We start from the raw sequence: 14,003 nt of genomic DNA on the forward strand, positions 1-14,003 counted from the left end.
ATCTATTTTCAGGCATCAGATCCATATCATTTCGCTTCGACCCACAACCGCTCTAGACCCCCCGGACCTCATTGGTTTGGTTACCATGGTAACGAGCGGACGTGGAGGTTGTAGTTAGGACGATAATGCCTCAGAGGAATGTAGGTAACGTAAGGGAGGAATGTCAGGATTTAAAGAGAACACACATGCTCAAGGACACACACACACACACGGACACACACGGACACACACTGCCAAATTACACCGACACACTACTGTGTAAAGAAGACCACAGACCACAGAAGAAGGCTAAATAAAGGGTTTGGTAAAATTCTCCTCAAACCACAGGAAGGGGATTTTTAAAAACACACACACACACACACACCCTCTCTCTCCTCTTCCTGCTCCTCCGAGCTACGTTTCCATAGTCTCTGTTACCATGGCGACGGGAGTCATGCCGGTCAAGTGGATTTTATTGCTCCGAATTAAATTACTTTTAATGTCTCACCCCCCCTTTTTTTTCCAGCTTTGTTTCACAGGCTAACGTGCCATCCACACACAGGCACACAAACACAACGTGATGCAGTCGGAAAAAACACTTCGTACACAACTCCACAGAGGGCTCGTCTTGTTATTGTGTGTGTGAGGCAAAATACAGACACGGACAAAAGAAAAGTTGCACCTAAACTTCCAAATTTGTACACAAATCTGGTTCCATCAGGATCAGAAAAACAAAGTTCAGTCCGTAATGACCCAGAGCGAACATTGGTGTTCATGATTTTGCACGTCAGCAGATCCAGCTGTAGCCAAACCTGGTTGAATGGTCTGAGGACTTATGGTGTGTAGCTCTGGAATAACCAGCGGCATTTTCTGTATGATTTCTCAAATCGATGGCATCGTATTAGTCGGTCTTGTCCTGCCTGTTGTCACTCTTGGCCTTCCAGACCCTGGGGGCGATCTCTGGTGGAAGTCAGCGCTGTGTCATTTCTTGTGTATGAGCACAAAAACTTGAAGCAGGTCAATACCTCCGTCTGCTGGGAATGGCTCGCTATCACTTTTCTAAGGAATCCGACTGACAGTTTGTCCAATTTGGGACTACAGCCAGGACCAAAATTTTGAGAATGACACAAATATAAATTCCCACAAAGTCTGTTGCTTCAGTAGTGTTGTGTTTTTTTTTTTTTTAGTTTTTTTTTAGTTTTTAACTTTGTCAGAGGTTACTCTGGTACACTAAAGTATAATTAAGAAGCATTTCATAAGTCTCAAAGACAATTACATCAAGTTTATGCAAAGAGTCAATATTTACAGTGTTGACTCATTTTTTTCAAGACCTCTGCAATTCGCCCTGACATGCTGTCAATCAACTTCTGGACCACATCCTGACTGCTGGAAGCCCATTCTTACATAATCAGTACTTGAAGTTTTGTCCACCCACCTCAACCACGAGGATCATGTTATGTTCCCCAAGCCAATTACGTAGTTATCACTGTGGACAAGACATTGTTTATCACCAAACTGTCTTTGGATGGTTGGGAGAAGATTCTCTTTGATGATGTTATTCATGGCTGTGTTTTTAATCAAAATTACGACTATTATGAGTTCACTCCCTTGGCTGAGAAGCAGCCACACACATGAAAGGGCTCAGGATGCTTTACTGTTGGCATGACACAAGACTGATTCATTCATTTAGAATTAATATTTGTGCCACTCTCAAAACCATTGGCCATGTTGCCCTCGATTTGACCTGCACCCTCACAAAACTTGTGTATCAAAACACACCATTTTTGAAGTTATGAGAATCCCTTTGGTATTCGTGGATGAACCACTTCATTCTCCTCCTAGCTCTCTTAATATTTTTTTTCTCCATTGAAAATTGAGATCTGTTAAATTTAAGAGTTTGAAAAGCTCTACTACATTTGTAAAAGTCATGTTGATCAAAAATGACCCTAAATTTGGAACAATCACTCAATAGGCTATAATGGGGTTTCTACAGTGGATAATAATAATAATGAAACTACCTCTAGATGCATAGATGCCTACATCATGATAAAGACACAGGTCTTCTGCCTTGAGAAACCTTTAAACGGAGAAGATTGGTCAAACTGTTTGGGAGATGACATGGATTGATTGGGACAAAAAAACGGATTTGTACATTTATTTTGCACTCTGGTGTCAGGTTACGTTCTCAGCCTGAGACAACCAGGCCAAACCATTGCACACTCCACTCACACACCCAGGCAAAGTGAACAGCCAGATCTCAGCAACCCTACGGCTTACAGATGAGCTTTTACACTGTACGGCTCAGGAAAACCAGTCAGTCTGTTCACCCTATCCAGTTTCTCAAAGAATCGTCATTCTGGTAAAAACCTGTTTACGTTACAGCTGGAACTGTATTTACTGTTACACAACCGTAATGCCTACCTCCTGCCTCCTGGCCAATCAGAATTGGTGCTCATTTATAGACCGTTTTATCGTCTGGGGAAAACTTCCCCGTAGAAGGAAGACGTTAGAGAAACGGAGAGAGGGAGAGACTCGTCGGCAGCTCTATATAAATAAAACGCGAGCAGATTTCCGACTCATTATCTCCCGAACCTGATGTTTAAACATAATTAACAAATGACCTTTTGAGGTAATTAACACATTACCCCACTTTCTGTCGAACGGCTCCTGACCATCTGTCCCCGATTAGCGTTCTGACAGCGCAAATTAAAACCACCATCAGTGAATCCCAGGAAAAGTCCGAAGGCAGCAATCTGGGAGGATTTTATACAGTATATTATTTATAGTAATTATTACATATTATGTATATTATTATATATGATATATATGATGTACATGCAACGGCTATTTTAAGACACAAGGTCATTTACTTCGTTCTTTCAGAGGGGGGATGAGGTCATCATTATGGGACAGCAGGAGTGTATTTAAAGAGCTCTGGTCTTTAAGTGCGGCGTGTCGGAGTCTCTGGTGATCAGGACTGAGCTTAATTAAAGAGCTAGTAACTAGCGGTGCTGGCGTGTTGAAGATGAGGTCGGTTTTTTGTTTCATCTCAAAGACCGCCGATAAATTTATCGTCCTTTTAAGAGATGCATGTTTAAATAAAAATAATTTAAAAAAATTCCAAAAAGCATTTTAGGTCATATGACTTAGGCTTTTTATAGTATCTGAGGCAAAAAAAACAGCTCGATCTGAGTGGAAAACAGTAACCGACGGCACTGGACACGTCTTAATCGGAGGAGGTGTCTCGTGTCTTCGTCATGTGACTTGTGCAAGTTGTATAAATTTATCTTCAGCAGCACTTGTATGTTTAAGTTTGGAATAGGTTGCTGTCCATGGTGCTGAATTTTTGCTTCTGATGTCATGGGACTAATAAAATGGGACACACATGTACAAATACACACACACACACACACCACATTATACTTTTTAAGGTCACCAAGTTGCACTCATGAAAACTGCGGTCGTGCCGCTGTCATGGGAAATAAATCGCCGCTTTCTGTTCTGACCAATCGGAATCCAGGATTCAGCCGCGCTCTGCCTCAGGGCTGGTTCTCATCATCCTCTCCATATATCATGGAAACGTCTTTTTAAATGTCTGCTCAGAAAGCCGTGCAGCTTCACCGAGGGGATCCTCGTCGTTTATTGCTCCTGTATATCTGTCGGCTGATTGAAGTCGTTGTGTCGTTCTTTACTCTCTTTACCGTCTCTGTCTCACACACACACACACACTTTCTCTTTTTTCTCTTTTCATCCGCTTGCACTCCCACTGCTTCTGCTTTCAAGTTAATCTTTCGTTTTTCTTTACTTTTCCTCTCAGTCTTTCATCTTCTTTCGCTCTCTTGTTCTTTTTTCATGTTTGCTTTAACCTTTATAACTTTTTAAACTTTTAATTTTATTTTCTTTCACTTTTTTCTTCTTTTCTTAATTTTATCATATTAAATCATATCTTTCTTTCACTTTGTCTTTTTGTTTATTTTTCATAATTCATAATACAACAATAAGACACACACACCCACAGGCGTTCCTGTCTGCATGTCATTCCAGATGTTCTCTGCAGGTTCTCAGTGCTTTAGAGATCAGGGGGTCACTCGATACAGTAGCTAGGTTACTAAAACCAACGTGAGCATACAGTGTTAATCTCTCGTCCTGTTTCTCTCTCTCTTTTTCTCTTATTCTTCTTTTCTATTTCTCTGTTTTTTTCTCGCGCTTTCTCTTTTTTTTTCTTTTTTTCTTTCTCTCTCTCTTCGAGTTTTTTTTTTCACTGCAGTCTTTTATCTTAGGGGTAAAATATACCCAAAAAACAAAAGAAAGAAGTAAACTCTAAACTAAAAATAGGGTATATACCTCAGCCGAAGAAACAAAATTGAAGGGAAAAAAAGAAGTTATCGTGTGGTATCGGTCACAATCGCACTAATATAATCAGGGGTTTTAATTGATTATCACATTAAGAAGAAAACAGATAATCTTACTACCTTTGAGAGAAATCAGTGTTTTAATGCAGCACTTGTGCACTTTGATTGGTAATGAGCTCTGTTTATTTATTAGTTATATACACTACTGTTCAAAATTGTCAAGTGCATTTGCAAAATCTGTCAAGCACCATAATGAAACTGGCTCTCATGAAGGCCGTCCCAGGAGGACGAGATCAAAACCTACCTCTGCCGCAGACGAGAAGTTCATTTAGAGTTATCAGCCTGAAAAATGACCAATTAACAGGACCTCAGATTAGAGGCGTTATGAAGTCTTTACAGAGCAGAAGTAGCAGAAACATCTCACTATTAACTGTTCAAAGGAGATTAATGCATAGTTTGGACGCCTTCAGCATTCCTTTACAATGTAGAAAGAAATAAAAATCAGGAACCATCATGGAGTTTTCCCCTTATGTTTTAGCATAAATGTTCCCAATGAAAACTGAATAACTGTAAATAAAAGTTTTTAGTAAACTCCATTCTCTCTCTCTCTCTCTCTCTCTCTCTCTCTCTGTGTAGCGACGGTGGAGTGCTATAACCCCAGGACGAACGAGTGGACGTATGTGGCCAAGATGAACGAGCCGCACTACGGTCACGCAGGAACGGTCTACGGAGGCTACATGTACATTTCAGGTGAGACTTGTACCATCTCACACACACACACACACACACACACACACACACACACACACACACACACACACACAGTACAGTAAAGCTGTTGTTTGAGGATGACATCATATAAACACCCAGATGCCACGCCCATGTTAGGCTGAGTCATGAATATTACGACACCCAGGAGGATTTAAGGATCCTGTTAGCGCTCTCACGTCTGGACGTCTGGACGTCTGTCAAGGACCGTCTTGAGACACTGACACACAGATGAGCAGGCAGCCAGATTCAGTATCTATGTGTTAGGGCGTGTGTGTGTGTTTCTCTCTGTCTGTGTGCGTGTGTGTGTGTGTCTGCATGATTTCTTTATTTAGCCAGGGTGATATTATTACTTTTTTTTTTTTCCTTGTTCAGTGTGTGGGTGTGACACAGGAAGGGAGCAAAATGTGTCAGCTCACACTCTTTCTCTCTGGCCACACACACACCCTCAACACCTGGAGCTGTCAGGTACAGTGTATCTGACGGGACTATATTTAGGATTTAGTTTGTCTTTGCACGCCACACACACGCACACACACACACACACACACACACACACCATGTATTAATCCTCTCTAGGTATGTCTATTATTATTTATGCTGTTATTGGTTTGCAATATAAATCCTATGTGATGCCCCTGAGGCCTAGTTTCTGCACTCACACACACACACACACACACACACACACACACACACACACAGGGAGAGAGAGAGACGGAAGGATGAAGGGAAAAGAAACAAGCCCGGAGGAGTGAGATGAGAACTGCTGAAGTGAGAGTGAACACTGTGTAGGAGTGTGATGGTGGTGCACACACACACACACACACACACACACACACACACCTGCATGTGAACGCTCGAGCGTGTGATATCCTGTTAACGCAGCTCAATTTAGCATGAAGGTGCTTTCAGAGTGAGAGAGAAAGTGAGCGCAGACAGGAAGTGCATCCAGAACACACACACACACACACACACACACACACACACACACACACACACACACACACACACACACACACATACAAAACTACTCCTTCATCTCCATCTCTTCGATGCAGCCCGAAGCCTGACATGATGCAAAGCAGGAGAGGTAGAGAGAGAGAGAGAGAGAGAGAAATAAGAACGACAGGGAGGAGGGCGGGGAGGCGGAGCCGCTCGGCCAGCACCCAGATGCCTGATGGGAAAGTTCCGCACTTTATTTTCAGCCCTCCCTGCAGACATGTCCCGTTTTCCTTTTTTTCTTTTTTTCCTGTGCAAACTCTTTTATTTGTCTGTCTTTCTTTGTCTCAGTCAATTTGCAGCTTCATCACACAAGAAGAGGATGTCTGATATTTCTCCTGCATTATTTATTATTGTCTTTACACGTCAGTTTGTCGAGACAGACAGAGAGAGGTGTGTGTGTGTCTGTGTGTGTGTGTTGGCTGACTGTTCGGCGCTCATGCTCTATTAACCTAATGTTCAGCCTGGAGTGTGTAATGGGCGAGCGGCCCCCATCAGGGAGTGAGGTATCCAGCTCAGGTGATTGACTTGGCCATTGCTGAACGTTCCACCTCATTGCCTTAAAAAAACTCGTTCCAGGTCGCCTTCGAAGTACATGCCGGGTCAATTGTCCATCTGCGGCGTGAAGCACCGTCCAACGTGAATCGTTTGGCAAAACTTCGAGTAGATAAAACAGTCTGCAGGCTTCAGAACGCACCAGGCTGATTTTGTCAGCGGTCTTATCAATAAATATAAGGAAACCGGATCCGTTGCCAGCCGTACACACTCGCACCATATGGCGTTGTGTTAAAAGATGTCACTTTCCTACTTAGTGCTTTTTCTCTTGATTTTTCTTATTCATCTACTTGAATGCTTTGGGTGGATCGATGGTTTGAATAAATAGTTGGATGGATGGTTGGATGGATAGTTTGCATAGATGTATTCTTCGGATGGTTTGAATGGTTGGATGGGTGGATGGATGATTGGATTCGTGGTTTAAATAGTTTGGATTTATGGTTTAAATAGTTTGGATGGATGGATGGATGGATGTATGCTTTGGATGGTTTGGATGGATGGTTTAAGTGGATGGTTTGGATTCATGGTTTGAATAGTTTGGATGGATGCATGGTTGGTTGGGTGCGTAGATGAATGGTTTGAATGGATGGATGGATGGATGGATGGTTTGAATGGATGGATGGATGGTTTGAATGGATGGATAGATGGTTTGAATGGATGGATGGATGGTTTGAATGGATGGATGGATGGTTTGAATGGATGGATGGATGGTTTGAATGGATGGATGGATGGTTAGGTTTGTGCGTGGATGGATTGTTTGTTTGAATGGTTAGTTGGGTGCATGGATGGATGGTTGGTTTGAATGGATGGATGGATGGATGGATGGATGGATGGATGTTTTGAATGGTTGGATGAATGGATGGTTTGGATGTATGATAATTAATTTGTGCTGGTTTAATCACACCCTTTTCCTTTTCTAACAGTTACTTTCTGACCAGTCATAAGAGCTACCTGCCATTTGCCCCAGTCATACAGTAGATGCATAAAGTTATACCACAGTGCAGTTAAATTCTTGATTCCATTTGATCAGAATGTACATGTTATACATTATTGTTTCTATAACAACAACTTGGCATGATAAATGTTCATACATTCTGTAACACAAAGGAGAACAGGGAATTTGATTTGCACAAATATAAAGCGATTAAAAAATAATAATAATAAAAGCCCTTGATAATACTTTTCTATTTTATTTTTTATTTTTGCAGGCGGCATTACACACGACACCTTCCAGAAGGAGCTGATGTGCTTCGACCCGGAGGCAGACCGGTGGACGCAGAAGGCCCCCATGACGACGGTGCGCGGGCTGCACTGCATGTGCACGGTGGGCGACCGGCTCTACGTGATCGGCGGCAACCACTTCCGCGGCACCAGCGACTACGACGACGTCCTGAGCTGCGAGTACTACAGCCCGGCGCTGGACATGTGGACGAGCATCGCGGCCATGCTGCGCGGCCAGAGCGACGTGGGCGTGGCCGTGTTCGACAACAAGATTTACGTGGTGGGCGGCTACTCGTGGAACAACCGCTGCATGGTGGAGATCGTGCAGAAGTACGACCCGGACAAGGACGAGTGGCATAAAGTGTTCGACCTGCCCGAGTCGCTCGGGGGGATCCGGGCATGCACACTTACCGTGTACCCTCCAGACGAGCTGGCTCTGGCGGGGTCACCCAGTCGAGAGTCGCCACTGTCCGCCCCTTGAAAACGGAGGGGGGAGAGATGGAAAGAGAGGGAGAAAGACGCTGAAACACAGACACATGGACGGCTCGAGGGACTTGCAGTTTGCTCGGTTCACATCTCTCCCTCCGTGGGTTCTCTTTACTTTTCCTCTCCCCTCTGTCTCTCTCATCTTCACTCTCTCTCTCTCTCTCTCTCTCTCTCTCTCTCTCTCTCTCTCTCTCTCTCTCCAGGAATAAGAAGACAATGTTTGCACTTCGTTCCCGCCCCACAGTTTTTGTCTGAGAAGCGTCTGTGGTGAAGTCCCGCCCCCTACCACCCACCCCCTCGCCCCCGTTCCTACAATCTATGCTGAAGAACCCTGATTCCTTTATCCCTTTATCTTTCACCTTCCTCCTTCTTTATTTTTTTGAGACGGGAAAGGAAAATTAGGACACCATCTCGGTTGGCAACCTAATTATATCTTGATGTTACTTTTTTTTTTTATGTTATTATTGTTTTTACTCCTCACCTTATTTGGCAGGAATAATCTCAAAAAAAAAAAAAAAAGAGACTTTGCAATTCAACTTTTCTACCTGACGCCTCTGGAGTTTTCATTATGCTGGTATCGCCGTCTTGTTTATGACCCCGGAGTCCTACACTACAGCACACTACACCCACTCAATCCTTCTCAATCTACCATCTCTCTTTATTTTATTTTATTTTATTTTTCATCCTCTTTGTTCTTTATTATTTATTTTTCTTTATCACTCATTCCTCGTCGTATGATCACGTTTTTCTCTCTCTTTCTCTTTCTGCATGTCCTCCACTTCATTTTTTATTTTTTTCCTCTTTGCGTCACATGTAAGCTGTCAGGGGGGGATTCATTGACCTTTGACTTCAGGAAGAGGAAATGGATTTCTACTCAGGGGCTGGCCTGCCCCCCCTCCCCCACACTCCCTTCAAAACCCTCAATCTACCCTAAAATGACATTTCATCACTTTTGTTCCTGCTGTTGTTATGAACCATTAAAAAAAAAAAAGAATTGTTTTCTAAAGTTTAATAAATCAGATTTTGAACAAACAACGTTGACACAGTAATCAGTACTGTTGAGTATCCGTACCGCACCGCCCCGCTCTCTGTCTCTCTATCTCTGTCTTTCTAAGTGTGTGAGAGTTTCTCCAGGTGCGTTCTGACCGTTCAGGGTGACCGCGCGGTCACCAAGGTGACTCCCGCCATCTGTTCCCCCGTGTGTGGGCGGCGGCCTTCGTTAAAGTGCATATGGTCTGTAATCTGCAGCACACACTCGGTCAGACCGTGTGGCACACGCCTTATGGTGCCCTCTGGAACTGGGTCACGGACCAGCTGCGTGCGTGTGTGCGTGCGTGTGTGTGTGTGTGTGTGTGTGTCGGGTGTGTGCTGAAGGGTAAGTGTGTACGGAAAGGACACACACACACACAGTTTAACACTGTGATATCGGTGCATGGGTGTTGGGCTTTTTCTTTTAGAAGATAAAATAATAAAACGATTCATTTAAACAACGAACGATTCGGTGAACGAGTCAGTGATTCAGTGTCGATTCAGCACTCGAATGCCATTCAGCACAGTGATTCACTCGATTCAGCACAGTGATTCCATCTGCCGTTTATACTATTCGATTCCGACTGGATTCTGCCCTCTTCCAAATATTGTAAATGTATAATGTATGTAATTATCTGACTAACATGATTTGATTCCACGTTAATTTGATTCAGTTAATCACGGTTTTGACTCATCAACAGTTCAATTTCGTTTAGCATTTCTGTGATTTCATTCAACTTTGAAACGATTTGCTTTTAAATTTAAACGATTTGATTTGGCGTTCATGCAATTAGATTCAATTTGATTCAGCAATGATAAAGTTTTATACAGCATGGAATCTATTTGATTAAACACTAATATGATTCAATAGGCGTTGATAATAGTCAGTGGAACACTACTTAGATTCAATTTATCGCTGATTTATTTTAATAATTGTACAATTTTACTCTGCATTTCTCCAAATTGGTTAATTACATAGAAATGATTTGATTTCACGGAGATAACCCTGGAATCAGCACAGAAATGATTTGATTCATCTCAGTTGTGATTCGATTCAGCCAGGATAGAATTTGTTTCTGGTTTAATTCGATATGAGGTCAGTTTTTAACTTCTTTATTTATTTTTTTTCCGAAACAAATCTTGCCTTCTAAATCGCCGCAGCCTCATCATTAACATTTGAATAAAATTCTTTTTCTGACACTCATCTGTTGCAACATGTTTTGGCACCCCTCACCCTCCTTCCACCGATACTGAGTGAAGAGCTTGGCAGATGGTCTTTCGTATGCGCTCCTGTTCCAGTCGCACGTATGTTACAGGATGACTGAAAGATGAGCAAAAGGCAGTAAATCTACTGAACTATTGGGTAATTATTATATCTACAAGGTAAGTACAGTAAGTCCACACATGTGTTCATGTCAGTGTGGTTCCTGGTCATTTTATACCTGGAGGGAAAACAATTAGGTTTTTTGTTGCAAGTTTTTTTTTTTTTTTTCTTTCTCCTGTTCGTCTGTTGAATATGTTCCTCTGGGTTGTATGTGTTTTTTTTTTTTTTTTTTTTTTTTTTTTTTCTTTTTGAATATCATCTGTGAAAGGACAGAGTGTGTGGGAGAGTCGAAAACCTGTTTCCTCCAACCGAGGGCCTGATTATGAAACGCTGGATATGAATTCCTGCGTGGAAGCCAAGGTTCTACAGGGTTCTTTGGGTTTAAACCTTGCCGTGTTTTGATTAAACTGCAAACGCATCACAAGATGACACAATGCATTTTTTTTAATAGATAAGCAAATTGTTTTGATTGGTTTTCATATTTCAGAAAGCGCTTTTCTTGCCTTGTTTTTGTTTCTTCTGTTTGTTTTTTTTCTCCCTGAATTTCTGATTATTTCATATTCTTTACTGATGAAAGTAAAAAAAAAAATTTCTGGGTAATAAAGCTGAGCAACAACTGGGTTCTCGGGAGTATCTTGGGATTATCCAGTAATAAAATGGAAAATAAAGGGGAGATATTATTATTATTACTTAAAGTTTCTGTGTTAGTAACGACTAGATAAATAATTTCTATGCAATTTTAGCATGATGACACATGATGGTGCAGTTTATGTCAGAAATCTTATAGTCCAGAAACTTCAGTAAACAAAGCAAAGTAAAAGTCTGACTGCTATTGTGCCCTTTTAAACATTAAAAAAAAAAGTCTAAAATCCAGAATGTCAGGTGAAGCCCTCCAGAACCCCAGAAGGAAAACAGGCAATTACAGGTTGTGATGGACTCTAATTGATTTCAGCTGTCTCCGAGCGTTGGTCCTCGGTGTGGACGAGGACCTGATGATAAGTCAGTAATTGATTTTTATTTATTTTTTTGGCTGGAGGCCGCGTTTTTCTGAGCCGTGTGATGTTTGTAAACAGCTCATTAAAATGGATGTAACGATAATGACGGAGGTTAGGCTGATTAGCATAATTAACACTGAGCAGAGTAAACAAAGCCTCGCTGTGTGTTTTAATAAAAAGGTAGAGTGGCAGGAGTGCACTTGCGTAGGGTGTGGAGTGAATTAATCAGCCTGGAGGTTCCTGGGGAAACGTTCGTATGGAGGGGAGAGGCTTGGGTTGGTGCATGGTGTGTGGTTTCTAACTCTCTTTGGGCTGATATGTCCTGCTGAACTGATCCTCTGTATGTGTAGGTTTTTCCTTACTGAACTGATCCTCTGTGTTTGAACCTTGTTGCTCAATGAGCTGATCCTCTGTGTGAACCTCATTTCCGTGTATCTTTATGCCTTGTGGGCTGATCGTGTCTGCTTACTGCTTAATGGGTTCATCCTACAAATATACCTTATTTCCTACTGAACTGATCATGTGTGCCTTATTGTGTAATAAGCCAATCCTGTGGGTGTGCCTTATTACTTACTGAACTGATCCTCTGTTTGTACCGTTATTGCATGATGAGCTGATCCTATGTGGACCTCAGTCATTTCTCAGCTGATCGTGTGTGCCTTAATTCTTGTTGAGTTGATCCTGTGGATGTCCCTTATTTCTTATTGAATTGATTCTGCATGTGTGTGCTTTATTCCTTAGTGAGCTGATCCTGTGGTTATAACTTATTTAGTACTGAACTGATCCTGTGTGTCTTACGCCTTGTAAGCTGATCATGTATGCCATATTGCATAATAAGCCAGTGTGCCTTGTTGACAATGTGCCTTGTTACTTACTGAACTGATCCTCTCTGTGTGTACGTACCTTGTTACTTTGTGAAATGAGCCTTTTTTTTTTTTTTACTCTTACTTTTGTGATGCAAACTGATCCTGTTTGTGCCTTATTAATTGGTGAGCTGATCCTGTGTGTGAGAACTTTATTACGGTACTTAGTAAGCTGATTTTTGGTTTGTCTACCTGATTACTTCATGAGCTGATCATCTTTGTATACCTTATGTACTGATCTTTTAAACATCGGCACATACTTACTTGGTGAACTGATCCTTGGTGCGCTCATCATATGTGCATGTGATTTTTTTTTTTTTTTTTTTTTTTTTTTTTATTATTAGGCTATATTTTACTCAGGAAGGTGATGATCACATGATCATTGCTTAGTGATTCAATACTACATTTACCATGTGATCTTCAGCTATTGAACTGATCTTGTGTGCATTCTTATTCATGCACATTATTATGACTTAATGAACCGTGTGTGTGCACAGCATCAATATCTAGCAAGCTGATCCCACAATCCAGTGTTAAAAAAAAAAAGTTGTCAACTGATCTCCTGTGGGTGATTAATTCATGACCTGGTTATGTGTCCATGCTATTTTTTTTTAGGTTCTTGATCCTGTGTGGATGTTATCACTCTGTGAACTGATCCTTTATGCTTGTGCGCTTTAGTGATGAGATTCATTGTAAATGTATAGATCAGTTTGTAAACCGATTCTGTACACACACATGGTGACTTCGTGAGCTGATCCGACACGTATACATTATCGCCTGGTAAGGTTGGCTGATCCAGTATTTGCATGTTCTCTTCTCTCTCGTTGAGCTGTTCTTGGGTGGTGTTGAGTCAACTAGGCATTATATTCATTTAATGAACTGATCCTTCCTGCTGTTGATCGTTAATGAACTGCTCCTTTGAGCACATGATCTTTGCTTGGTCTGTGCAAGTGTATATCAATTATACTGTAATTTTATTTGTTTTGTGGCTGGTGTGTGAAGTCGCAGTCCGTCCATGTTAATGGAACATGAATACACAGTCTTAGGCAGTCCACAGGCTTGGTGATTACACTCTCTCAGCTCTGCTTTGCTCACTCGCCCTTAAATACGCATGTCGAACACGGATTAGATCTCACGCTCATTTCCATCCCGTGCTTCGCTTGGAAGTGAGCGGCCTGTCATTCGATTCATTAATCTGATGTTCTTCCCTGTATAAATCGCAGAGGCCTGATGTGAACAATTAGTGCTGTGATATTAACAAAATCATCCAGACGTCATGAGATTTCGGTGAACGTTGAAGTAAATAATTACGCTTTTAGACGTACCTACTTTTATTCCCAACCACCGTCATGAGGGTAAAATGGGTGTGTGTACTGTATGTGTGAGAGCATTAAAGTGCACAGCGAGGCACGGCGTTCTCCCAGTGGCAGTC

At 41.8% G+C, this 14,003-nt stretch overlaps 1 protein-coding gene across 3 annotated transcripts in view; it reads left to right on the forward strand.

Moving 5' to 3' along the window:
- klhl13 (kelch-like family member 13) overlaps positions 1–9,359 on the forward strand; it is a 51,716-nt gene extending 42,357 nt beyond the window's left edge. For all 3 annotated transcript variants that reach the window (XM_053485158.1, XM_053485159.1, XM_053485157.1), the window contains 2 exons: positions 4,968–5,081; positions 7,862–9,359. In XM_053485158.1, the coding sequence (XP_053341133.1) occupies positions 4,968–5,081; positions 7,862–8,355 (608 nt within the window). In that variant the 3' untranslated portion in view covers positions 8,356–9,359. The remainder of the gene's footprint in view (positions 1–4,967; positions 5,082–7,861) is intronic.
- The last annotated feature ends 4,644 nt before the right edge of the window (positions 9,360–14,003 follow it).

The sequence above is a fragment of the Clarias gariepinus genome, chromosome 24 (assembly GCF_024256425.1).
Source record: "Clarias gariepinus isolate MV-2021 ecotype Netherlands chromosome 24, CGAR_prim_01v2, whole genome shotgun sequence".
In the NCBI taxonomy this organism is placed as follows: Eukaryota; Metazoa; Chordata; class Actinopteri; order Siluriformes; family Clariidae; genus Clarias; species Clarias gariepinus.